We start from the raw sequence: 26,979 nt of genomic DNA on the forward strand, positions 1-26,979 counted from the left end.
AATTCAGAGGCCTTCCATTCTCTAGCCACATTCTCAGGGCTCAATGGTTTGAACTAGTGATTCCCTGTCAGCTACAGGATAAACTTGTGTATTTGCTTCAGACCAAATCTAGCTCTGGTTTCAGCATCTATACCAGTTGTTCTCAAACTGTCTGAGCGTTAGGAAACTTAAAATATCAACATCCAAGCCCCTTGAGGCACTAAGTTAGGATCTCAAGGGCTCAACCCAGCTTTTTATTTTCTCACTTCAACATGTTTCTCATTAATTACTTAATTAGCATAAGGGGCAAGATACCCAATAATAACTGATAGATTGTGGGTAGTTTGTAAGATGCACCCTATATAAAGGAGGGGAACTTTAAAACAAATGAAATTCTTAAGGATGTCAGGATTCTCTGGATCCACAAAAGGGGTCACTGCAAGACACTCACCTGTGGTTCTCACCTTGGGCCAGGTACTCAATTTCCACAAGTATCTGGCTTTTTCCATATCCCGATACTCCTTCATACATCAGAACTTGACTGCAGTTAGACATCAAAAATTTCTTCATAGTACACATGAAGTATTTGATCTCCTCCTCACGTCCTGTTATTTTTGTTTTTCAAAAAGGGAGCAAACCCAATCAACACACAATTGTCTAGAGATATAAAAAAGCACACAGTGATACTGCTTCTAAGAATACCCTTGGAATTTCCATGGCATTGTTCATGGAGTTTCTTGAGGTCCTGTGCACTTTAAAATTTTTAAAAAATCTTCAGCTAGAATTTTACAGTTAGTAATGTGGTTTTACAGGTTTTTTGGTTTGTTTTGTTTTTTTTTTTGATGCCCATAAGCTGTGAGGGAAAGGATTCTTATAATGTTCACTATGATGTCAATTTAATTTTAGTGTAGCAAACTGAGATTTGCTTAGAATATACAACCAGGAACTAAATCAGGGTTATCTGACCCTAATGCTTATTTTCTTTTCCTTTTTCTATAACACATTAGAAGTAACTAGAGCTTATTACGTTAAGAAATAAATTTATAAAGTTAAGTTTCTCATGTTGTACAGGATGGATAAAATATTTTTACTTTTAATTCTGTGATGGAAACTTCAGTTCAGTTCAGTTCAGTTCAGTCGCTCAGTCGTGTCCGACTCTCCGCGACCCCATGAATCACAGCACGCCAGGCCTCCCTGTCCATCACCAACTCCCAGAGTTCAATCAAACTCATGTCCACAGAGTCGGTGATGCCATCCAGCCATCTCATTCTCTGTCGTCCCCGTCTCCTCCTGCCCCCAACCTTTCCCAGCATCAGAGTCTTTTCCAGCGAGTCAACTCGTCGCATGAGGTGGCCAAAATATTGCAGTTTCAGCTTTGGCATCAGTCCTTCCAATGAACACCCAGGATTGATCTCCTTACTCTTTGTAAATGAGAAACTATACTTATTTCAGGGCTACAAGAAGAGTTCCCAGTGATAAAAAAATTCAATGTTTTTTAAAAAAGCTTCATATATATGATTAATCATAAGAACATAAATTCTTAAAATAAATTATACCATTTTTCTGATTATAAAACTAACATAAGCTCACTGTAGAAAATAAGAAAAATTATAAAAAGAAAAAAGGAAAATAAGTCACCTTGGATTACAACCCTATCATTCTTATTTTTCTTATGCTTTTAAATATGAATAACAGGATACCCTGACTGAAATCTCAAACTCAGCCTACCATCTTTGAAACCTCAGTGGACAGAAGGAGTCGCAGAAGCATGTTGCCGTAGTTCAGTTGCTCAGTCATGTCCGATTCTTTGCGACCCCACGGATTGCAGCACGCCAGGCTTGCCTGTCCATCACCAACTCCTGGAGCTTGCTCAAACTCAAGTCCATCAAGTCGATGATGCCATCCAACTATCTCGTCCTCTGTCATCCCCTTCTCCTCCTGCTTTCAATCCTTCCCAGCATCAGGGTCTTTTTCTAATGAGTCAGTTCTTTCAATCAGGTGGCAAAGCTGATGGAGCTTCAGCTTCAGCATCAGTCCTTCCAACGAATGTTCAAGTTTGATGTCCTTTAGGATTGACTGGTTTGATCTCCTTGCAGTCCAAGGGACTCTCAAGAGTCTTCTCCAACACCACAGTTCAAAAGCATCAATTTTTCAGTGCTCAGCCTTCTTTATGGTCCAGCTCTCACGTTCGTACATGACTACTGGAAAAACCACAGCCTTGACTAGATGGACCTTTGTTGACAAAGTAATGTCTCTGCTATTTAATATACTGTCTAGGTTGCTCATAACTTTTCTTCCAAGGAGCAAGCCTCTTAATTTCATGGCTACAGTCACCATCTCCAGTGATTTTGGAGCCCAAGAAAATAAAGTCAGCCACTGTTTCCATTGCTTCCCCATCTATTTTCCATGAAGTGATGGGACTAGATGCCATGATCTTAGTTTTCTGAATGTTGAGTTTTAAGCCAGCTTTTTCACTCTCCTTTTTCACTTTCATCAAAAGGCTCCTCTTTGCTTTCTGCCATAAGGGAGGTGTCATCTGCATATCTGAGGTTATTAATATTTCTCCGGTCAATCTTGATTTCAGCTTGTGCTTCATCAAGTCCAGCATTTCGCATGATGTACTCTGCTTTTAAGTTAAATAAGCAGAGTGACAATAGACAACCTTGACGTACTCTTTTTCCAATTTTGAACCAGTCCATTGTTCTGTTGCTTCTTGACCTATATACAGGTTATACAGAAGGCAGGTAAGGTGGTCAGGTATTCCCATTTTTTAAAGAATTTTCCACAGTTTGTTGTGATCCACAGAGTCAAAGGCTTTAGTGGAGTCAATGAAGCACAAGTAGATGTTTTTCAGAATTCTTTTGCTTTTTCTATGATCCAATGGATGCTGGCAATTTGATCTCTGGTTCCTCTTCCTTTTCTAAATCCAGCTTGAACATCTGGAAGTTCTTGGTTCATGAAGCCTTGAAGAATTTTAAGCATCACTTTGCTAGACTGTGACATGAGTGCAGTTGTGTGGTAGTTTAAACACTCTTTGGCATTGCCTTTCTTTGGGATTGGAATGAAAAATTTTCACCTTTTCCAGTCCTGTGGCCACTGCTGAGTTTTCTAAATTTGCTTGTATATTGAGTACAGTACTCTCACAGCCTCATTTTTTAGGATTGAAACAGCTCAGCTGGAATTCCATCACCTCCACTAGTTTTGTTCTCAGTGATGCTTCTTAAGGCCCACTTGACTTCACACTCCAGGATGTCTGGTTCTAGGTGAGTGATCACACCATTGTGGTTACCTGGGTAATGGAGATCTTTTTTGTATAGTTCTTCTGTTATTCTTGCCACCTCTTCTTAATATATTCTGCTTCTGTTAGGTCCATACTGTTTCTGTCCTTTATTGTGCCCATCTTTGCATGAAATATTCCCTTAGTATCTCTAATTTTCTTGAAGAGGTCTCTAGTCTTTCCCATTCTATTGTTTTCCTCTATTTCTGTGCACTGATCACTTAGAAGTCTTTCGCATCTCTCCTTCTTTGGAACTCTGCATTCAAATGGATATATCTTTCCTTTTCTCTTTGCCTTTCTCTTCTTTCCTCAGCTATTTGTAAGGCCTGCTCAAACAACCATTTTGCCTTTTTGCATTTCTCTTTCCTGAGGATGTTTTTGATTACTGCCTTCTGTACAATGTCACGAACCTCTGTCCATAGCTCTTCAGGCACTCTGTCTATCAGATCCAATCTGTTGAATCTATTTGGGACTTCCACTGTAGAATCGTAAAGGATTTGATTTAGGTCATACAGTCTGATGCTAGGAGGGATTGGAAGTAGTAGGAGACGGGGACGGCAGTGAATGAGATGGCTGGATGGCATCACTGACTCGATGGACATGAGTTTGAGTGAACTCTGGGAGTTGGTGACGGACAGGGAGGCCTGGCGTGCTGTGGTTCATGGGGTCGCAAAGAGTCAGACATGACTAAGCGACTGAACTGAACTGATACCTGAATGATCTGTTCATGGGATTCTCAAGGCAAGATAACTGAAGTGGTTTGCCATTCCCTTCTCTAGTGGAAAATTCTGAAAGAGATGGGAATACCAGACCACCTGACCTGCCTCTTGAGAAATCTGTACGCAGGTCAGGAAGCAAGAGTTAGAACTGGACATGAAACAACAGACTGGTTCCAAATAGGAAAAGGAGTATGTCGAGGCTGTATATTATCACCCTGCTTATTTAAATTATGTGCAGAGTACATCATGAGAAACGCTGGGCTGGATGAAGCCCAAGCTGGAATCAAGATTGCCGGGAGAAATATCAATAACCTCAGATATGCAGATGACACCACCCTTATGGCAGAAAGTGAAGAGGAACTAAAGAGCTTCTTGATGAAAGTGAAAGAGGAGAGTGAAAAATTTGGCTTAAAGCTCAACATTCAGAAAACTAAGATTATGGCACCTGGTCCCATCACTTCATGGCAAATAGGTGGGGAAACTGTGGAAACAGTGGCTGACTTTATTTTCTTGGGCTTCAAAATCACTGGAGATGGTGACTGTAGCCGTGAAATTAAAAGACACTTGCTCCTTGGACGGAAAGTTATAACCAACCTAGACAGCATATTAAAAAGTAGAGACATTGCTTTGCCAACAAAGGTCCATCTAGTCACGGCTATGGTTTTTCCAGTAGTCATGTATGGATGTGAGAGTTGGACTATAAAGAAAGCTGAGAGCCAAAGAATTGATGCTTTTGAACTGTGGTGTTGGAGAAGACATTTGAGAGTCCCTTGGACAGCAAGGAGATCCAACCAGTCCATCCTAAAGGAGATCCCTATGATGAAAAGGACATCTTTTTTGGTGTTAGTTCTAGAAGGTCTCACAGTTCTTCATAGAACCATTCAACTTCAACGGCATTAGTGGTTAGGGTATAGACGGGGTTACTGTTATAATGAATGGTTTGCCCTGGAAATGAACAGAGATCATTCCGTCATTTTTGAGACTGCACCCAAGTGCTGCATTTCAGACTCTTTTGTTGACTCTGAGGGCTACTCCATACCTTCTAAGGGATTCTTGCCCACAGTAGTAGATATAATGGTCAACTGAATTAAATTCGCCCATTCTTGTCCATTTTAGTTCACTGATTCCTAAAATTTTTGATGTTCATTCTTGCCATCTCCTGTTTGACCACTTCCAATTTATCTTGATAGACCTAACGTGTGCATTGTTCTTTACAGCATCGGACTTTACTTTCACCACCAGACAGATTCACATCTGGGCGTTGTTTCCATGTTAGTTTAGCCTCTTCATTCCTCTGGAGCTTTTTCTTCACTCTTCTCCGGTAGCATATTGGGCACCAACTAACCTGGGGAGTTCATCTTTCAGTGTCATATGTTTTTCCCTTTTCATCCTTTTCATGGGGTTCTCAAAGCAAGAATGCTGAAGTGGTTTGCCATTCCCTTCTCCAGTGGACTACGTTTTGTCAAAACTCTCCACCATGACCTGTCCATCTTAGGTGGCCCTACACAGCATGGCTCACAGTTTCATTGAGTTAGACAAGGCTGTGGTCCATGTGATCAGTTTGGTTAATTTTCTGTGATTGTGGTTTTCATTCTATCTGCCCTCTGATGGAAAAGGATAAGAGGCTTATGGACGTTTCCTGATGGGAGGGACTGGCTGAGGGGCAAACTGGGTCTTGCTCTGACATGTGGGGCCTTACTTGGTAAATCTTTACTCCAATTTTCTGCTGATGGGTGAGGCTATGTTCCCTCCCTGAGGCCAAACTATGGTTGGGGTAATGGCAACCTCCTTCAAAAGGACTTATGTCAGTATGCCCGTGCTACCAGGACTGTTGGAGTCAGTGCCCCTGACCCTGCAGCAGGCCACTGTCGACCCATGCCTCCGCTGGAGACTCCTGGACAGTTACAGGCAAGTCTGGCTCAGTATCTTATGGGGTTGTTCCTGTCAAAACAGCTAGAGAACAAATAAGGGCTGACTCTTCCTTCTTCGATGGACTGATTACTGTGAAGTGCCCCCTTTTTTTTCCCCATTGATAGAGTTAATACATACCCAAGTGTTATTTAAAATCTATTGAAAACCAAGACCACTACTCTAAGTTTAGAATTTCATACAAAGAAGCTTACATGTTTATTTGGTAATGTAAATTGGACATGAGTTTGAGTGAATTCCGGGAGTTGGTGGTGGACAGGGAGGCCTGGCGTGCTGTGATTCATGGGGTCTCAAAGAGTCGGACACAACTGAGTGACTGAACTGAACTGAAATCCTGCTTCTTTTAGATGAAACATTTCCTTTCTGAAAATGCATTTGAATTTGGTTTTGTGAGATGTGTAGTGCTCTTCTTTGGCCTACAGTTTACACAAGAACTCAGACGATAAGGCCCAGAAGGCTGCAGAGCAGACTCTTCTAGCTTTTTGTGTTCTATTTGTATACAACACATAGAGGTAAGAACTTCTGAATTCTTTCTTTAGTTCGGTTCTGAAATGAGTTTAATCACTTGACTTGAAGTATGCGTGCCTTGTTTCTATTGAAACAAGGTCCTAACATCTGAGAGTATTGTATGCATTTTTGACCCTTGAAAAAACACTTTTTGTTCATGTTAGTTTTGTTGTCAGTGTGCATATAGAAGTTCTTGTGCAGGAGCTCTTCTAAGAGTACTTTCCATCCTGCTAACCTCAGACAGTCTGTTTTTGCTTACAGCTTTAAGGAACGATATATAGGCCTGATTTTTATCTCACTCTGGTGAAATCAGGGCAAAAAGGCAACTAGACCAGACTGCAAACTATATACTTATTATACCAATGTGTTCTAGTATGTCTGTCACACTGAGTCCTCAATCTTGTAGAAAGGGGCTTAGGATTTCCATTTGCTATCAATCATGATCACAACAAGCATATCCTAGGATGGAAAGTAAGGCCTTGGAAAAAGGTGAGAGTAGACACTCCTTCTCCTTTCTAGCCTTCAGGAGTTTGGGGATCTGGACTTGGAAGAAATGATGTGCAAACTCTGAAAACTACCCGAATGCCCTGAAAGCACGGCATTCCTGCTGGTTTGTGTGCTCTCTGCTCTTCTGGAACTGTTGCCTTCTTTTAGACTATGCTGACATCAAGATTCTGTCCTAATACTGCCCCCCCACCCCCACCCCACCAAAGTGTGGGGCAGAGCCTCCTCTTAATTACCCTAACACAGGTATGACCAGGATTTAATTTATAATGATACTTTTAGGTATGCTCAGGTCTAACAGAAGGAAATACAAACTGTTATTCCTTCTGACAGAAGGAAACTACAAGACATTATTAGAAACGGCTGCCTACTTTTCTGTATGTCATGTTATAATTCAATAAAGAGGTTTAAAAATCAAGGCCCACTACCTACCCAGCAAAGGGTAACGCTCATTTCTGTTACAGATGAGGTATGCCATCCCAAACTTGCTGAAGAGAAGGAAAAAAAAAAAAAAAAGATGTTAGTGTCAAAATAGGGAAATATTGAAAGCCAGAGGGACTAGCTCTTAGTTCCCAGAAAGCCTCCTTTCTGTCCCCTGACTCAAGGGGTACAGATGCCAAGAGGAAGGGAACAAAGAAGTTCTTACCTGGTAATAGAGTCTCCAAACAACTTACGTAGCTGCCTTTACCACAGAGCCTGATATGTTGTTCAAAAAATGCTTGTTGAGTCTGCACTGGTAGAACTGACCCTCCTCCAGGGAAACCAGACACTCAGTAGGGTACCCAATAAAGTTAGATGTGTTATATTGTCTCCCAGCATAGAAAGATTCTATCAATTGCTCAAACAATAATAGCTCACTTTTGTGGAACACATGCTATGTGCCTGGCACTTTCAAGGGCTTTACATAATCATTTTCTTTACTCCAGACAAAAAGCTTATTAAGAAGGTATTATTATTATTATGTCCACTTTACAAATGAGAAAACAGAGGTACAGAGAGTTTAATGTGACCAAAAGCCCATGGTTAGTGGTGACAGAGGATACTGACAGAGTCAATATCTAAAACTAGGATCAAGGGCATATGCTTGTCCACTGCATAATATCATCTCTTAAAGGGGACTTTTTCAACAAATGACTCATTCCCTTGTCTATACTAAATATTTTGTTATGCCTTTGTATTATAGCACACACCAAATTCTCCCATACTGCTAATTTTGTGTGTGTTGTCTTCCCCATTGGATTTCAGGACAGGAAACAGGCCCTGTTCATGTTTGTATGTGTATTTCTATAGTCTCTTATTTTCAAAGATGGTATAGAGAAACGAAAAGAAGGCAGGTTTCGAGATCAGGTAGTCCCGGTAGTTCAGAAACAGTTTCCGTGGTAGACTGACTGCATTAATGGCTCCACTTCTTCAGCCCTACTTGAATCTATGCCCTTTGCAGTGCCCTCCCATGCTGAGCTCATCCTTGTGGACGTTTTGGCCCATGGGATGCTAACAAACATGACACAGAGGTTTGAACAATGTTTGTGCATTGGACTTGCTCTTTATTGCTCTTCTGATATTGCCATGACTACATGCCTGGGCTAGCCCAATATGAGATACATAGAATCACTGTCCCAGTTATGTCAGCCACAATTCCCAGTTATCCTATCTGAAGTCATTCTGAATGACAACCTGCTCAACCCCAGGCATATGAACAAGCCTAGGCAAGATCAGCCAAATCCAGCCAAGAGCAATTGAACCCCACACAGTCATGAGATAAATAAAAATGTACTATTGTATACCACTGAGATTTTGTGGTTGACTTACCACTCTTATGGCAGAAAGTGAAGAGGAACTAAGAAGCCTCTTGATGAAAGTGAAAGAGGAGAGTGAAAAGGTTGGCTTGAAGCTCAACATTCAGAAAACAAAGATCATGGCATCCAGTCCCATTACTTCATGGCAAATAGATGGGGAAACAGTGGAAACAGTGTCAGACTTTATTTTGGGGGGCTCCAAAATCACTGCGGATGCTGATTGCAGCCATGAAATTAAAAGACGCTTGCTCCTTGGAAGGAAAGTTATAACCAACCTAGATAGTAAATTAAAAACCAGAGACATTTCTTTGCCAACAAAAGTCCATCTAGTCAAGGCTATGGTTTTTCCAGTGGTCATGTATGGATGTGAGAGCTGGACTGTGAAGAAAGCTGAGCACCAAAGAACTGATGCTTTTGAACTGTGGTGCTGGAGATGAATCTTGAGAGTCCCTTGGACTGCAAGGATATCCAACCAGTCCATTCTAAAAGAGATCAATCCTGGGTATTCATTGGAAGGACTGATGCTAAAGCTGAAACTCCAATACTTTGGCCACCTCATGCAAAGGGCTGACTCACTGGAAAAGACTCTGATGCTGGGAGGGGTTGGGGGCAGGAGGAGAAGGGGACGACAGAGAATGAGATGGCTGGATGGCATCGCCGACTCGATGGACATGAGTTTGAGTGAACTCCAGGAGTTGGTGATGGACAGAGAGACCTGGCGGGCTGTGATTCATGGGGTCGCAAAGAGTCGGACACAACTGAGCAACTGAACTGAACTCAACTGATGCACTCAGGCACTCAGTCATGTCTGACTCTTTGTGACCCCATGAACTGTAGCCCACCAGACTCCTCTGTCCATGGGATTTTCCAGGCAAAAATACTGGAGTGGATTGCCATTTCCTTCTCCAGGTTAATTATAATGCAGCATTACTATGGCATCTGAAAGCAATGTGGCTCCATAAATTACTAGATTTATGAGTATGGACAAGTCATCTAACAAATCTCTGAGTCTCCATTTTAAAATTTATAAAATCGAGTTAATATTAGTTTGCTTCTACCTCATATAGTTGATATTGAGGTAAAGTCCCTAATATTTAATAAGGGCTCACAAAAATTTATTATTCATTCATTTACTCAAACAGCATTTTATTGATGATCTACACATGCCAAGAACAGTGCTGAGCCCCAGGAATACAAAGATGACTAATAAAGTCTCACTGAACCAATTACAGCCCTAATTCTGTTATCTGACCCTTTAAGACCTAGATTCTAGCTTGCTAATGTCAGGAATAACACCTTTGCACTTTCCATCCACCAAGCTTCCCGTGCTGTTCATTCATTTATTCATCATTATTGATGCCTACCAAGCACTGGGGATCTAAGAATGAACAAAAAATAGTCACTATCCTCAAAAAGCTCCTAGTGTAGGAAGTGAAAAGCACACTGAGCCAGTGATTGTTTTGAGCGTTATAATGTACAACAGAATTACACAGAGGAGGAAAGAGCTAAACCGCTGGACTTGGGACTGGGTAGCTTTCAGAGGCAGCTTTAGAAAGGAACAGATCTTTGAGCTGGATTTCAAAAATTGACTGCAGTTTTCCTAGTAGACTGGGGGTGGAATGAACGAGAGAGAGGCTAATCCCCTTAGACGCCCCCAGAAGAAGGGACACAGGAGGAGATAAGGTAGGAAAGGCAGGTGGTGACTTTGTGTGTCATTGCAGGGAATTTGAACATATCTTGAAAATGATTGGAAGGTACTGAGGGATTCTCAGCTCCTAAGTGGGCCCAGACTGGGCTTTGGGAGAATGTGTGTCACTAAGCACCTAGAAGGAGAGCAATCCCTCTCAATGCCTGAACACACAGTTGAAGTGATCAATAGTTAATGGTTGGTGATTGGGTCCTTCTGAGTCCAGACAGATACTCAAATGAGAAGACTCTCTCTTCTTTTTGTATAACCTTTGATAAATTACCATCATAGTCTCAAAACTGACAGTAGAATGGGATCTTCCACCATATTATACTATCAGTGGGATGGAGGAAGATGAAGGAATTTGAAATCTGGGTCTTGGCCTGGGAGGGACTAGATTTTAATTTTCTGAAATGGTTTCAAATCTGAAATTGGTGACCTACTGTTTTTGCTATCATAATTCTCCCACTTCTTTACTAAAAAGTACTGCAAGGTCACTGTCCCACACTCACACTTTCTCATTAAGGCCCAAACACTGATACACCGGTCCAGAATCTGCAACACCTTTCATGACTTTCTTCGGAAGCTCTTTAAAAAAGTAGGCTGGTAGGTTGCTGCCATTGTAGGTGACAGAGTCACAGGTCACGATTCCTGGATAGTACATCATCATTCTGGCAGCTATGTTGACTTTTTGACCAATGACTATAATAGGAAGAAGAGAGAAAGGCAAACAGCAAGGAGAAAACAGCCATTGAACTCTGTAATCCAAGGCATATTGTCCCCAGATGGCATTTTTACCCTTTACTCCGTTTGCCTTCAGAGATGACACAGCAATCTTACCTTCAACTACCCAGGTTTAGCCAATGGCTTTCCTCTAGCTCAGTTGGTAAAGAATCTGCCTGCAATGTAGGAGATCTGGGTTCAGTTCCTAGGTTGGGAAGGTCCCCTGGAGAAGGAAATGGCAATCCACTCCAGTATTTTTGCCTAGGAAATCCCATGGACAGGAGCCTGGCCGGCTATAGCCCATGGGATTATAAGTGTTGGACATAATTTAGCGACTAAACCACATTTTAGAATATATCAGGAGTTAACTAGCCATCTGAGAGGCTAAGGGGATGATCTGCTCAAGGATTAGAAGGGCCTTGAATATGGAGAGGATTCTCTTAAGTGGGATGGTGAGCAGGGCCTGAGGGCTCTCAGATGAGGTATAGCTGGTCTTCTGCTATTTAAGATAGATACACGTAAGCTTGAACACGGACCACTGACCTCCAAAGGAGGCACAGAATTGGGTCTGTATGTTTCTGTGCATGATCCTTCATTTGATTTTGTAAGAGTAAGTAAGCAGGGCTGGAAGGGGTGTGAATTGTAGGATTCATTTAGGGGATATTTCAAGAGGTAATACACTGCAGTGCACAGACTCTGCAACCAGGCTATGCAGGTTTGGATCTCAGCTCTACCTCTACTATGTGCAAATTACTTAGGCAAAATACTTAAACTCTTCCATGACTTAGTTTTCTAATCTGTAAAGTGGGGTTGATAACAGTACTTCTCTCAGAGAGTAGTTTATGGAGATTAATGAGTTAATACACATAAAGAATTTTGTGAAGTGCTGGGCTGCTAGTAAGCCCTCAATTAATACTACTACTAATTACGTATTAAATGTTGTACTTTGAGATAAACTTGAATACTCCTGATTAAGATATTCATTTTTTAAAGCCAGTTTATTATGGGGAAATTTGACCATACAATAAAGCATGGTATCATGAGTCTATATAGCTATTACCCAGGCCCCCAAACCATTAACCATCCACTCTCCACCTTGTATTATTTTGAAGAAAATCTCAGAGTTGTATTACTTCAGACATAATTGTTTCAGTATTTTATATATATGCAGTATTTTAAATGTATTATTTCTGAGCATTTAAAACCCTAATAGGATTGAACAGGAAAGAGCAGTGAAATCTTGAGATAACACCTACTTACTTTTGAGATTAGTGCTATTTTTCAGTAATGCCAATATTCATAATTTTAAGAATCAGTCCTCATCTATCCCAGGAATTAAAAGGAGTAATCGTTTATGTTAGTAGGAAATTAACATAAAGGCCCATCATTCCCTGAGCTTATGGCCTCCCGTGTGTGTGTGTGCTAAGTCACTCAGTTGTGTCTGACTCTTTTGTGACCCCATGAATAACCTACCAGGCTCCTCTGTCCATGAGGATTCTCCAGGCAAGAATACTGGAGTGGGTTGCCATGCCCTTCTCCAGTGGATCTTCCCAACCTAGGGATCGAACCCAGGTTTCCCTCATTGCAGGTGGATTCTTTACCATCTGAGCCACCAGGGAAGCATGGCCTACCACAGTCCCCCTCTAAAGACTGCATATTTATTGTACTCAATCACAGACCCAGAAATACACATCTTGTAATCATTGAGCTGTCCAGGGACCAACCTATATGGATTGGTTTCATCTGGAAGACTGCAAACCTTTGAGCACAGGGTCCATGTCTCGCTAACTTTTGTTCCTCCTCCTACCCAGTTCAGTGGCAAGGCACAATGTCTGCTGAAAGAAAGAGGGACGTAAGCTAGTTCAGCACACCTGTATACTCATGCCTCACAGAGTGTCCAACGATTCCACAGAAGACAATCCCGCTGGTCACGCCAATGGAAACAGTGCTGGCTCCGGGGAGAAAGAGAAACAGAGTTGTGGGGAAAGAGATAAAGACAATGAACACAGAGAAGGCAGGGAGTTGGGGACATGGTGATGAATGGAGTGGGGGAGGGGCAGGAAAGAGTTTTCAAAAGAAGAACACTCTTCCCTTTGTAGTTAGGTTAGGGCCATTGTACCTGACCTGGAGGTATAAAGGAAGGGCAGTTTGAGACAGAGAACTAAGTTCTTAGAAGTGATAACTCAGTTCACTTTTCTGCTACTTTTAAGTATTCATCTGAGCTATTTTTCTGGAAAATAATCTCATCACCCCAATGGACTTTCAATGTAGAATGATTGTGGTTGTAAAAAAAAAATTAACTATCTTTTGTGATTGCTAAAAAGAACTAAGTCATTTTTTTGAAAGGTAATAGCTGTGTGGCATCAAAAACTAACTTTTCTAATGCATGAAGATGGTTGCATATACAGATGACTAGAGGCTGAGAAGATGGAATATTTAGGGCAAAGGGTGGTACCTGTTGGCATAGCCCCGACTGGGTCACAAGTCAGGATTATTGGGGTACACGGGAGGAGCCTTAGGGCCCTGGGCTCTTGGACAGCCAGGGTCAAAAATGTAAACATTATCTTAATAATTTTACTCAGTGGATCATCTTGAGGCCAGATCAATATATAAATTTCCAATCCTAATATTTGCTTTGGTGGTGGTGGTGGTGGTTTAGTCACTAAGTCATGTCCGACTCTTGCAACCCCATGGACTGTAGCCTGCCAGGCTCCTCTGCCCATGGGATTCTTCAGGTAAGAATACTGGAGTGGGTTGCCATTTCCTTCTCCAGGGGATCTTCCCAATCCAGGAATCAAACCTGGGTCTCCTGCATTGCAGGCAGATTCTTTACCGACTGAGCTATGAGGAAGCCCAAGTACTTACTTTATCTCCTAGTTATTAAAAATCATCTCAGGTCTCCAAAATAGTTTAGAATATGACCTCTCCCAGGAAGTAAGCCAGAAGTATAGAGAGACAATCCAGTTAGAGCCTCTCTGGAACATTTGAATTTGTTAGGAGTACCCTTTCTCTACCTGGCCTTGACCATCCCCCCGTCTGCATCAGGGCTGGGTTTGCTCCCCCTACCTGGACATTCAGTAAGACAGAAAGACACGCAGTCTTGCACCTTCCTCTTCTCTGGCCCTTGTCCCGCCTCCCCATATCCTACCACAGAGTCAGGAGTCAGACGGAATCAGGGTCAACACTTACCGGATTTTGTGGACCTGAGAGCAGAAGTCAAATATATCCACAGCACTCTCCAAGGCATGAGTGACTTCATCAGGTGCCTTTTCCCCAGGAAAACCAAAGACACAGAGAAAAGAGCAGCCCTGTGAGGGAGAAAGGCAGCAAACACAACTGGTGGACAGTTAGTTTTAAGCTGGACCATTTAGATGGCCCAGTGGAGGACGGGCAGCAATTTTCACTCTCTGAAACAAATTTCATCAAATATACACCTATTTCAAAGTCTTCCCTGGTAGCTCAGACGGTAAAGCGTCTGCCTACAATGCAGGAGACCTGGGTTGGATCCCTGGGTTGGGAAGTTCCCCTGGAGAAGGAAATAGCAACACACTCCAGTACTCTTGTCTGGAAAATCCCATGGACAGAGGAGCCTGGTAGACTACAGTCCATGGGGTCGCAAAGAGTCGGACACGACTGAGCGACTTCACTTTCACTTTCAAACATTATATAACTTCTCTTGCATCATCAACAGTAGGGTTAGAACCTGAAAGTGTACCCTCCTGTCTACTCTCTACTGTAGCCAAGGTCTTGGGTTGCAAAGTCCTAAGTTTAAGTCCGAAAAGCAGCACAGAGCAAAACGCACCAGCTCTGGCATCAGAAAATATGTGTTCTCATGCCACTTCTCAAGTGTGGAAACTTGGACAAGTCAATTACACTCTATGAACTTCACTTTATCAATCTAAATAGGTAAAACTTAGACTTTCTGAGATAGGTTAGGTTACTGAAAAATCAGTATGTTATATTTACATATATACACATGCACCTCATTAACTCTAAAGTTCTCTTCAGATATTGTTATTATTCATTTTTCTTAAGGATAAAGGCTTAAGCTGGGAGTGTTTTTTCTTGGCAAAAAGTTAACTCTTTCAAAGAGACAGTAAACTCTGAAGTTTGGCACTTTCACTATTAGTCCCTTAAAAAATGACTTCAGATGCTGTTTTCTGTAAGAAAATAGTGCATAATGAATAAAACTCAATGGGTTAAAAATTTGAGTCTATGTGTGTTATATCCTGATAAAATGGAAAAGAACAGTAAAATGCCTCAGTTTCTTCAACCCTCTCCAAAAAGAATCTGACCAAGTACATGCTTAGTCACTAAGTCATGTCTGACTCTTTGCCTGCCAGGCTCCTCTGTCCACAAGATTTTCCAGGCAAGAATACTGGAGTGAGTTGCCATTTCCACTTCTAGGGGAGTTTCCCTCCCTGGGGATCAAACCTGCATCTCTTATATCTCCTGCTTTGGCAGCAGACTCTTTACCACTGAGCCACCTGGGAAGCCCATCTGACTAACAGTCAAATTCTAACTGGCACTAGGTTCTTTTGTGACGTTGGAAGGGCAGAGGGTTGCAGGGGAGCCCTGAATGCAGGTCTGTGAAGAGACTAGAGGGTAGCCCCTTTGGGGGCACTGGCGGGTTTGCTTTGCCTGGAAATTCTGTCTAGTGGCTTGGCAAGATCTCACGCTGCACTGAGACTAGCAGCTCTCATCTGCTGAATGCTGACTTGAACTAGGCATCACAACAGGTGCTTCACACACATATTTTTTAAAAATTTCAACAATCATTTTAGGCAAATACTATCCTCATTTAAATAATGTCCCTATTTTTATACAGAATAAATAGGAAAAACTAAGTCTCAGAGAAGTTCAATGACTGACTTGCTAAGGACACATAGCTGGGAACTGTGGGAGCCAGGAACTGTCTCTCCAGGAATTGTCCGGAGTATCTGCAAGACACTAAAAACTGTTCTCTTGGGTCTATGCTCTTTTCTGATGATACTCATGAATGAATATGGAAGAAAGTATCAGACTACACTGGACTGGAGTTCTCCGTTGTCTCAGAACTCCCACCGAACAGAGTATTTTTTGTACAAAAATTAATTATTTCTGCCTGGTTCTGTGACAACCTGTGAGAGTTTCTTGTCTCTGCAGCCCAGCCCTAACTTTTCGTCACTACCAATGCTCACTGTGTTTTTTTAATTAGTGAGTGAATGAGTGTGGAGCAGTAATTAAGTGCTCTGCTCTTATAATACAAAAACACCTGAGATGGTGAAATCAATTCTCATGAGCACTACTAGGATAATTTATCACATCATTTTTCTCTGAAGAGATGAAGAGCAGATTGAAAACACTGAGAGCTAAAGGTGACACCCCCACCCCATCTCAGTTAAGGAGCTGAAAGGGGAACTGGAAGTGTACATATGGCAGGAGGAGATTATAAGAAATTACAGCTTCTAGGGTATGATGGTTCCTAGAAGACTGACCTCAAATCTCTGAGAGACTCATTATACCTTGGATTCTAGATGTATGTACAGATAGTGAAAACTAGTTGAATACGTGGTTAAGAGCACAGACCAAGAAGGCACACTGGGTTTGAAATCCAGTCCACCACTTATTCTTTTTTTGTCTCACTATCCTTCAGTTCAGTTCAGTTCAGTTCAGTCACTCAGTCGTGTCCGACTCTTTGCGATCCCATAAATCACAGCACGCCACGCCTCCCTGTCTATCACCAACTCCCGGAGTTCACCCAAACTCATGTCCATCAAGTTGGTGATGCCATCTAGCTATCTCATCCTCTGTCGTCCCCTTCTCCTCCTACCCCCAATCCCTCCCAGAATCAGGGTCTTTTCCAATGAGTCAACTCTTCCCATGAGGTGGCCAAAGTATTGGAATTTCAGCTTTAGCATCAGTCCTTCCAATGAATACCCAGGACTGATCTCCTTTAGAATGGAATGGTTGGATCTCCTTGCAGTCCAAGGGACTCTCAAGAGTCTTCTCCAACACCACAGTTCAAAAGCATCAATTCTTCAGCGCTCAGCTTTCTTCACAGTCCAACTCTCACATCCATACATGACCACTAGCTTTACCTAAACAGCCTCATCTGTAAAATAGGGACAATAACAACAATACCTACCACTGAGAGCAGGCATGCAAGGGAAGAAGCCATATACGTAAAAGTGTGGAGAATAATGCCTAGCACACATTGAGCTCCACATCCACCATGTAGGCTATCATTATACTATAAAGACTGATGGTTCTAGGTTAAACGTGTCTATTCCTTCTCTTTCTCTCACGTCCATGGACATAAATCCATGGACATAATGCTAATCTTAACTTATTGGTAGGTTTCCACATCTTTACTGTGGGAAATTTACCTTGTCAAACATGAAGACTTTGTTGATTTGGCCTTTGAAGACCCTCAGGACAGAATTAATGTGCACGCAGGCATCCTGAATAGCTGAGCCTATGACTTCTGCTTTATCTTGGTCCTTAAACATCAGATTCACAAACATAACTGTCACTGGACGGAGCTCAGACAAATAACCCCGAAGCTGTTTGTCATCAATCTGTAATTTAGAGGGAAACTTTACTTAACATGTGTCCTTGGCAGTGGATCTTTCCTCCCAATATCATCACCACCACACCCAAAATTATCACTGGGAGGGAAATAGCCTCTTGAGATTCTCTAGGGAAACTGAAGTTATCAAAGTGGGGAGGAAGAACACAGCAGAGCCAGCCTAAAGTCAAAAAGATGGAAATGGAGTGGACTATCAAAATCTCTCCCAATAGGAACTTACAAGCCTGCTCATTTTTGGCCAGCCACCACTCCCTTGCCCCAACAGCTGGCTCCCTCAGCCAAAATGAGCCATCACAATAAAAATGAGCCATCACAATAAAAGAACTGCTGTGTCTTTTGGCTCTCTAACAATTTAGGAATAAGAATAGAATGCCGCATAATTCAACCTGATATTTTCATAGCAAGGTACTTTTCAGAACATTTCTATATTCCATCCTCCTTTATCCTCAAATGAAATAAAATTACATTATCCGCATTTTACTAATTGGATAACTGAGGGATGGAGAGATAAGAAAATTCTCCAAGTCGTGTGGGAAAACAGTAGCAAACATAATCCAAATCTATGGACTTCCGTTTGTAGCAACCCCGGCCTCTCTTTGGTGTTGTATTTCATTCAGCTCCCACCTCACTCTAAGTCTATCCAAAACAGGCACAGGGAAAGGAAAGGTGAATGTTTCCCAAATTATCCCTGCCTATGTCATCAGCCCTGAATTTTATTAAATTTAAGTACATAACAAAATAATGGGGGAGAAGCATTGCATTTTTTCTCCCCCAGACAACACAAAAGTGTCAGATTCTCCATTGACAATATGAAACACATCTTCTGGATGAAAAAGGAAATTGTGTTATAGGGAATCTTGGAATCATGCTTCCTATCTAGCTGAGGTTTCATGTACTTTTCATAAAAGATGATTGAATAATTTCTAACTAGGCAACATGATCATTTTCTTTGACTTTTTCAAATGAATTTAAGTGATTAATATTAAATACAGTACTAAGCATGTTAAAGAGATTAAATTATTGCATCAGGCCATGTATTCTGAGTTTTGGTTTGAAAAATTCAACCACGTGTTTGTTCGTTAAATGCAAGGACAGACCTCGGTAAAGCTGTGAAACATTTTCTTTTGCCTCCTTTCAGCTCCCTAGCTATTGTTGCTTCCACGTTTGTCATTCCTACTCACAATTTTCACAGTGACTCACAGAACCTCTCTTATATCCCTTTCCTGTAGACCTTGCTCTCAACTAGTAGCAGCTGAAGAAGCATAATATATTATCTCTTGGAGGGAGGGCAAGAGTGGGATGCCTCTCTTGAGCTTCAAAAATCTTAAAGAATCCAACAGTTGCAGGCACTAGGGGGAGTGTCTGGGAAATCCCATGGATGGAGGAGCCTGGTAGGCTGCTGTCCATGGGGTCGCCAAGAGTCAGACACGACTGAGCGACTTCACTTTCACTTTTCACTTTCATGCATTGGAGAAGGAAATGGCAACCCACTCCAGTGTTCTTGCCTGGAGAATCCCAGTGATGGGGGAGTCTGGTGGGCTGCCATCTATGGGGTCGCACAGAGTCGGACATGACTGAAGCGACTTAGCAGCAGCAGCAGCAGAGGGAGTGTTTCTCAATTGAGTGAAAGGTACAGGGGTGCATTCTGACAGCTCTTCAACCCACACTGTGAAGGCAGCTGCCCACAGATCAGGCTTGTCCCACAAATATTTTCTCTAGGACATAACTGCATTTTGACAGGATTAAGAATTAAAATAGGCATTATATTAGAGAGGATGTATACAGCCTCTGAAAGAAATGTAGGGTTCAGAGAGAACAGGGTTCAAATCCTAGCTACATTTCTTACTTTATAATCTCAGGAAAGTTCATGGTATCATTCTGTTTCTGTTTCCTCATATATAAGGGATAAATACATCTGCCAAGGATTGTGAAGAATAAATACATGAAAGAGTAGAGTGTCTGGTATATGGTGAGTGCTGAGAAATAGTTATAATTTGAACAGTTAATGCATTTGAAAGAACCTAGATCTAAGCAAATGAAAAGGGAAAACTCTAAGGACTGGAGGTGCTTCTGAGAGTTCTAATTATCTGCATTAACTTTCAAAGCTCAAGATATATTCAAGTGACGAGAGAAATAGTATTATTCACTTGCTATGTCACGTGTAGAAAGGACATGTGACCTGTTCTTTTTCATGTGTGTGAGACATGTTCTCATGCGCTTGGGACCTTTCAGTTTGCCCAGTTGTATAAGGCCTAGTTTACCCCTGTAGTCAGAGTGTAATTATGAGTAATGCCCCTTTTAATTCTTAAAAACATTCTGATTTGAATACATGGAGAATGTCAGTCCCACCTCTTTCTATTTCAATGAAACATTTTACAAGCTGCTGATATTCTTGATCTTAGCAGCTGTCCAAGATCCCTGACACCCTAAAAGTCAATAAATTAAATTATTAAAATACCTGCTTCAATATGCTTTCCATCACATACTTTTGTAGGGACAACTCCAGTTCAGGATCAGACTCTAGCATGCAAGCAAGCCTCAGGAGGTCTAAGAGGGCAGGAGAGGCAGGATCAGAAAGGGAACCTTGGCTCCTCAATGTGGGGGAAAGTTGCCTCCCAGTCCCCATTCCCTTGGGCAGCGGTCTTCATTGTTCAGTTAGAAAACTCTGGGCTACTTCGTGGCCAAATAGGGCCAAGGGGAAGTCAATGAGACATTCTCAGAAGTTGAGGGTTTCCCAAAATTCAGTTACATGTGGCTCAAAACCCTGTTCTACATGTCATCACACTTCAGAACTTGAGACTTTCACCTCTATACTTGAGCTAAAAGCATTGTCACAGGTAATGGGAACAAACAGATGAGGGGATGATAATGGAGGACCATGATGACAGAATGCAGGGGATGATCGAGTTGAAAGAGCAGCATGAGTAAGATTCAGGAGACTGGCTTCTGATCCCAGGTTTGATACCAACTTGCTGTGTGACTCTGGACAAGTCACTTCACTGCCATGCTTGACTCTTATTTCCTCATCCAGGAAAAAAGCACTAGGTTTTCATCATCTCTGTGATTATTTCCACTGTAATGGTTGATTGTTCCATACTCTATAAAATAGACTGTTAGGAGGTGGTAAGAATGAATTTGAAGAAATCAAAAAATAATGGAAAGGAATAATGATAGGTTTTCAGCAGGGAATACAATAACGATAACAATGTGAAAAAGATGAAAAATAACGGTGGAGTCTGAAAAGGATACAAATTGGGGAGCAAATGTTTGTAGTGAATGTATTCAAAACCTAGTATATTTTAAATGCTGTGCTAGGCACTGTGTGGGAATAAAAAGTTATTAGGAAACTGAGTTTTTCCTGGAGGCACTTACACACATTCAAGTATAATATGTATAGAAAAGTTAAATACAAAAAAGACCAAATGGGCCAATAGATTATAAAGACCAGAGACATTCAGAGAAATCAGTGGTCTAGATAAACTGGTTTAATCAGAAAAGGGTTAATAGGAGAACTAGGAATTTTACTGAATCTTGAATAACTTGTGGCTTTTTACTAGAAGGATGCATGCCCAGCAGATGTAGATTAAAGTCAAGAATGAGCAGAGTATGTTAAAGAATTGGTGAAGACTAAACTGGCATGAGCCCCACGTGAGTATTGGAGATTAATAAGAAATGACACTGAGCAGACTGTGGAGAGAAGCAAAGAGCTCAGGAAGAGAGCAGGCATTGTAAAGGTCTAGACGATTATGGGGACAAAGGTTATTTGTTGTTCAGTTGCTCAGTTGTATCCGACTATTTGAGCCCCATGGATTGCAGTACATCAGGCTTCCCTGTCCTTCACCATCTCCTGCAGTTTGTTCAAACTCATGTCCATTGAGTTGGTGCTGCCATCCAATCATCTTGTCCTCTATCACCCCCTTCTCCTGTCTTCAATCTTTCCCAGCATCAGGGTTTTCACATCAGGTGGCCAAAGAATTGGAGCTTCAGCATCAGTCCTTTCAGTGGATAGTCAGGGTTGATTTCCTTTACCATTGACTGGTTTGATCTCCTTGCTATCCAAGGGACTCATGAAGTGAACAGAAGTCGCTCAGTCGTGTCCAACTCTTTGCGACCCCATGGACTGTAGACCACAAGGCTCCTCGGTCCATAGGATTTTCCAGGCAAGAATACTGGAGTGGGTTGCCATTTCCTTCTCCAGGGGATCTTCCCGACCGAGGGTCTCCCTCATTGTAGATGGATGCTTTACCGTCCAAGTTACCAGGGAAGAGACAAATAATAAGGAATTTGGCCAGTCTTCGCTTCTGATACCAGAGTAACTTCTAAATCTTTGGAATTTCCCAGATAATGAAACTGTCTCTGTGATTCATGGTGGGTCCTTTGGACCACACCTGAATTTATGCTAATGAGATGACTCAGGATAGGGGTCTATCTGCAAAGACCAAGCATGTGATAAGAAGGTTGGGGCTTTGAACCAGGTGCTAAGAGCCAACCTTCATGACCTCTGAGGAGGGAAAAGGGGCTGGAGATTTAGTTCAATTATAAGCCCAATGGGGCTTCCCTGATGGTTCAGATGGTAAAGAATCTGCCTCCAATGCAGGAGACCCAAGTTCAATCCCTGGGTCTGGAAGATCCCCTGGGGAAGGGAATGGCTACGCACTCCAGTATTATTGCCTGGAGAATTCCATAGACAGAGGAGCCTGGCAGGCAGTTCATGCGGTCGAAAAGAGACAGACAGGACTGAACATCTAACACTTTTCACTATGAGGCCAGTTTTTCATAGTACATGCCTACTTAATAAACCACCAATAAAATATGTGAACCTCTGCTTCTCTGGCTGGTAAATACTTTGATGTGCAAGGAACATAATGTGTCCTGACAATCAAGAAGTTTCCTATTTGGGACTCTCCCAGACCTCATCCTATGTGTTCAGAGACCAATACAATACTGGTCCTCATTTGTATTATTTACAATAAAACCATAATTATAAGCATAGTACTTTCCTGAGTTCTGTGAGTTATTATAGTGAATTATTGAACTTGAGAGCATTGTGAGAACCCTTGGGTTGGCAGTCAGATGGTCAGAAGTGCAGGTGACTTACTAATCCCAGTCTTATGGAAGACTCCAGCTCTCTGTGCTAACTGCAGGTAGTTAGCACCAGAATTGCACTGTGGAATTCCAGAGCCCAAAGTAAGTTATTGAAGGCATTATTAAGACCTAGGAGATGGGATGAGGTACAGTTCAAGGAGTAGATCACTAGATTTTCTCCATCCTTGGAGCTTTTGGGCTCTTGGCCTTTCCTGGTCAATTTGCCTACAGTTCCCCTGAGCGTCCTTCTTATCCCATTACCTAATGCAGTTTTGTAAGATTACAGTCTAAATCTGTGATGTTCAAAATATTCAAGACCTACACAAAAATGGTGACAAAGAAGAATGATTCAAAGATGTTTCTGAAGTTTCTAGTCTGGATAAAGGAACAGTTTCAGGGAAAGATAAGTAGCATAGAATTGAGGCATTGTTGAAATAAATTTCTAGGCCCAAGATAAGCTGCTCCCTATCCAGCATGCCATGTCAGCAAACCAAGACTTAGATTAATTTTTGTGTCCCAGTAAATGCTCCACTTAACCAGAAATACAATAATCATAGTCAGCCAATCCCTAAATGCCTAGCCAACTCCCGGCCTTCTTACCCCAAACAAGACTGACTATATGACCCCAGCCAGTCAGATACTTTGTTTGTCGCTTCCTTATTCTTTACTCTTCAGTCTTTCCTTGTTCTTTATTCTTCACTTCTTGCCTTCCACACCATTTTGCAGGAGACTGTCTACTTCATGAAGTATTAAAGTTTGTTATCACCTAAATTGTCCCGCATCCCTCACACTAGTCCCAGCCCTGCTGGCAGTCATAGGGAAATCCAGCATAGATTAATGGTTCCACAAAACATGGGTAGAGAAGACCAGACAGTCCAGGACAGATTCCTGGAATCATCAACATTCAAGGAATAGAAAGGGAACTGAAAATGGGTAGTTTGAGGGGTAAAAGCAAAACTAGGAAATAATATTCTTGAACTCAAGGAACAAGGAGAAGATAATACCTAGAAAAGAGAGTAATCTAAAGCCAATCACCTAGTTATGAGGCCTGAAGAGAGGTCAGCTAGTTTGGTAAGTTGATGGCTATTAACACCTTGACATAAACGGTCCCAGGAGACAGGGGGAAAAGTGGACAGAAGGGACCCAAGACTGACAAGTAGGTGAACACATGCTCTCCACCCCCACCTCAAGGTGCATGTAATCAATGCTTATTGGGTGAATAAATAAAAGAGAGGATAGAAGAAGAGGCAGAGACATACAGATTACCCTTGAGAAGTCTGGTGCTGAATGTTAGATGGGAAAAGTAAGAGTCATAGGTTTTTTTTCCTTTTATCATGGAGAAGACTTGCAAATGTTTGGAAGATGAGGGGAAGGAGTCATTGCCGAGAGAGGCTGAGGACCAAAGGAGGGCTTTACTTAGAACAGCTATTTGGGGATGGGAAGGAGGTCCCCTTTGTATGCTGCAGGACTGTGAGCTGAACTGAAGAAACCAAGCACTTGTAATGGAGCCCTTGGCATTGGTATAAGACCCTACAGAACACTGGCGGAGGCAACAGCTCTTGAGTATAGAGGGTACTTACTTTTGTGGTCACCAGAAGGATAATAATCCATGAAAGCCATACACTTTGTAAAAAATTCATCAAAGTTAAAAGAAGGGGGTGGTTTTAAGAAATTAACCTAAATTAAAAAAAAAAAAGAGAAAGGGAGAAGGTTTTGGTTATTCTGAGGGCTGCCTGGTCCTTTGAATATAATTTCTCAACAGAAAGGGCAGGGTGTTGAATGTCCCAGACATGATAATCAGACACTGGCATACTTAAAACAGTGAAGAGCTTTAATTTGCATGTAATTACATTAAAAATATCTCTGATTAGTCATTAAGATCTCAACCTTCAGTATATACACAGCAGGCCATTCCAGGGAACAAACCTGTATACTCTTCCACTCTTGTAACTTTCTTTTTTTCTTATTACTTTACAACATTTTAATTGAAATAATACTTGGTTAAACTGCATACCATTTCTTTCTTACAAGTGTAAAAGGACAAATGGTGCTGATGCCCCAAAAGGTATTAGGAACATCACCAGTAATAAAATTCGTATCAAGATCATGAACTCCAAGATATGATACACAGAGAATGACACAACCTTATTTCTTTAATATTTTTGCCTCCAAAAATGGATAACCTTTAGTCCAATAATGAGGAACTATCAGGCAAAACCAAATCGAGGAACATACACCAAAATAACTGATTAATACTCATGTTAAGTGTCAAGGTCATAAAAGACAAGGAAAAACTGTTTCACAGATTGCAGGAGACTAAGTTAAAAATAACACTGCAGTGTGAGATCATGGATAGAATCCTGGAAAACTCACTAAGGACATTAGTGGGAAAACAGGTGAAATCCAAATAAGGCCTTTAATTAGCGAATAGTATACTCTACCAATGTCAGTTTTCAGGTTTTGACTATTGCACTCTGGTTATGAAGAATGTTAACATTTGTGGAAGCTGGCTAATGGATATATGGAAACACTCTATTGTTTCTGAACTTTTCTGTGTCTAACTTAATTTAAAACTTAAAAACAAATTTAAAAGATATAAGTAATGATTGAAGACAATGGGGGAGCAGGGGCATTGCTATCAGCCAGCTAGGTCATGCAGCCACGATGTGTACTGCTGGAAGAGTGAGTCGGGGAGGCTAGGAGGGGTGTAGACTGATGCATAGGTCATGGTGTGGGGTTCTCATCTTTACCAGCAACTCCATGGATGCACCATCTTTCTTTCCATCAGCCAAGCAGTCCTGTTCCTGGTTCAGTTAGCAGCAGAGCTCTCCTTCCTTTCTCTAATTGGCTATATCCCAGGGACAGTTCTGCTTATAGTCCAGCTTCAACTTAACTACAGTGTTTTCTGCTAGGCAGAGCTCAGGGAAAATTCTTTTCCCTCCATAATCTTTGCTGTCCCTGCTTGCCTCCAGTTCTCATCCTCTGTGATCACTTGCCTTGAGTTAGGAGTGTTGAAGAGAGAACTTGAGGGCCAATGACAGCCCCCCAAACTATTGTCCAACCCTCTGCTCCCAGGGAATAGCCAGGAAATTTTTCATTAAACAAGGGCACTAGTCCCACCGAAGCCCTCCATACCCAAATTCCACATCCTTAGTTACCACAGAACAGCCTGATTACTTCCTCTTGAACTCACCAGGCTTGGTTCCTCCCAGAGGAGATGTCCTGGGCTAATACTTTTTAATCCAACCCAGACTGACCCCATCCAAGTCGCCAGCTTCATAGAACTGGTGGCTTTTCTGACAGGAGGCCCCTGGCATGGACTGGCAGAACTTCAGACAAGTGGCAGCATCACACCTACCTTAACTGCTCTCTGATCTGGAATCCTCTCAATTTCAATCATGCTCCTGTCACAGAGCTGCCAGCAGTTTGGGGATAGAATGACATCATTCACCTGTGCCATGTTCTGCGCGAGGCGCACGTCATCTACGGCCTGACCAATCACCAGAAAGTAGTTTCGAGTTTCGTCTCCAAAGACCAACATGCTGATGTGGCCAGCAGCCAGTCCTGGCAGGAAGGCAAGCGAGGGTTTGCATGAGATGTTCTGGCTTAGTACCCAGCAGCATGGGTTCTTGGACAATCAGCATCTCAGAGAAAAGTCTAGTTTCTAAAATTTTGCATAGAAATCAGTGAATGTCTCTTCTGGTCCCAGGCCTTCCCAAATGCCTTTGCTCCGGAATCTAGAAAGTTAGCTACTTATTTTCTCCTTTTTGTGACATTTAGCTCCCTAGATAGCCCTATCACTCCTCAAAGTTATTTTATTTTTTCTTCAATTTATTTATACTTCAAGCTACTTCTTATTTATACAGAGGACAATTTTAATGACTTCTGTTTGGGAAAGATTTGCATTTTATCAGAGATGAGGTTCTAGTTAAAAAGCAACACTTAGGGTGAAATTTCAGGCAACAGATAGACAAGAAAAGGTTGGAGAAATGAGCAGGTATTTTGACTGTCAAGTGTTCCATCCCAGGAATGTGTCTTCTAGTTGTTTTCAAGCTGGGAGCTGAAGATTTTGGTACCAAAACAACAGAAGACAGAATGTTTTAAAATATGACGTGTAAAAAATGTATGTGTAAATGAGCTGTGATACACAGTTAAGTTATCATAATTAACATAATCAAGGGTGGTTTTTTATCTTTGCTCTC

At 41.8% G+C, this 26,979-nt stretch overlaps 1 protein-coding gene across 1 annotated transcript in view; it reads right to left on the reverse strand.

Moving 5' to 3' along the window:
• ADCY10 (adenylate cyclase 10) overlaps nt 1–26,979 on the reverse strand; it is an 85,648-nt gene that overhangs the window by 53,012 nt on the left and 5,657 nt on the right. Inside the window, exons 5-13 of the mRNA XM_055402320.2 lie at nt 26,136–26,341; nt 24,358–24,454; nt 20,151–20,239; nt 17,490–17,681; nt 14,311–14,429; nt 12,993–13,069; nt 10,911–11,100; nt 7,348–7,403; nt 431–584 (exon numbers count right to left, since the gene is read on the reverse strand). Coding sequence (XP_055258295.1) covers nt 431–584; nt 7,348–7,403; nt 10,911–11,100; nt 12,993–13,069; nt 14,311–14,429; nt 17,490–17,681; nt 20,151–20,239; nt 24,358–24,454; nt 26,136–26,341 — 1,180 coding nt within the window. The remainder of the gene's footprint in view (nt 1–430; nt 585–7,347; nt 7,404–10,910; nt 11,101–12,992; nt 13,070–14,310; nt 14,430–17,489; nt 17,682–20,150; nt 20,240–24,357; nt 24,455–26,135; nt 26,342–26,979) is intronic.

The sequence above is a fragment of the Moschus berezovskii genome, chromosome 4 (genome assembly GCF_049115385.1).
Source record: "Moschus berezovskii isolate FMDL1 chromosome 4, NW_MosBer_1.0, whole genome shotgun sequence".
In the NCBI taxonomy this organism is placed as follows: domain Eukaryota; kingdom Metazoa; phylum Chordata; class Mammalia; order Artiodactyla; family Moschidae; genus Moschus; species Moschus berezovskii.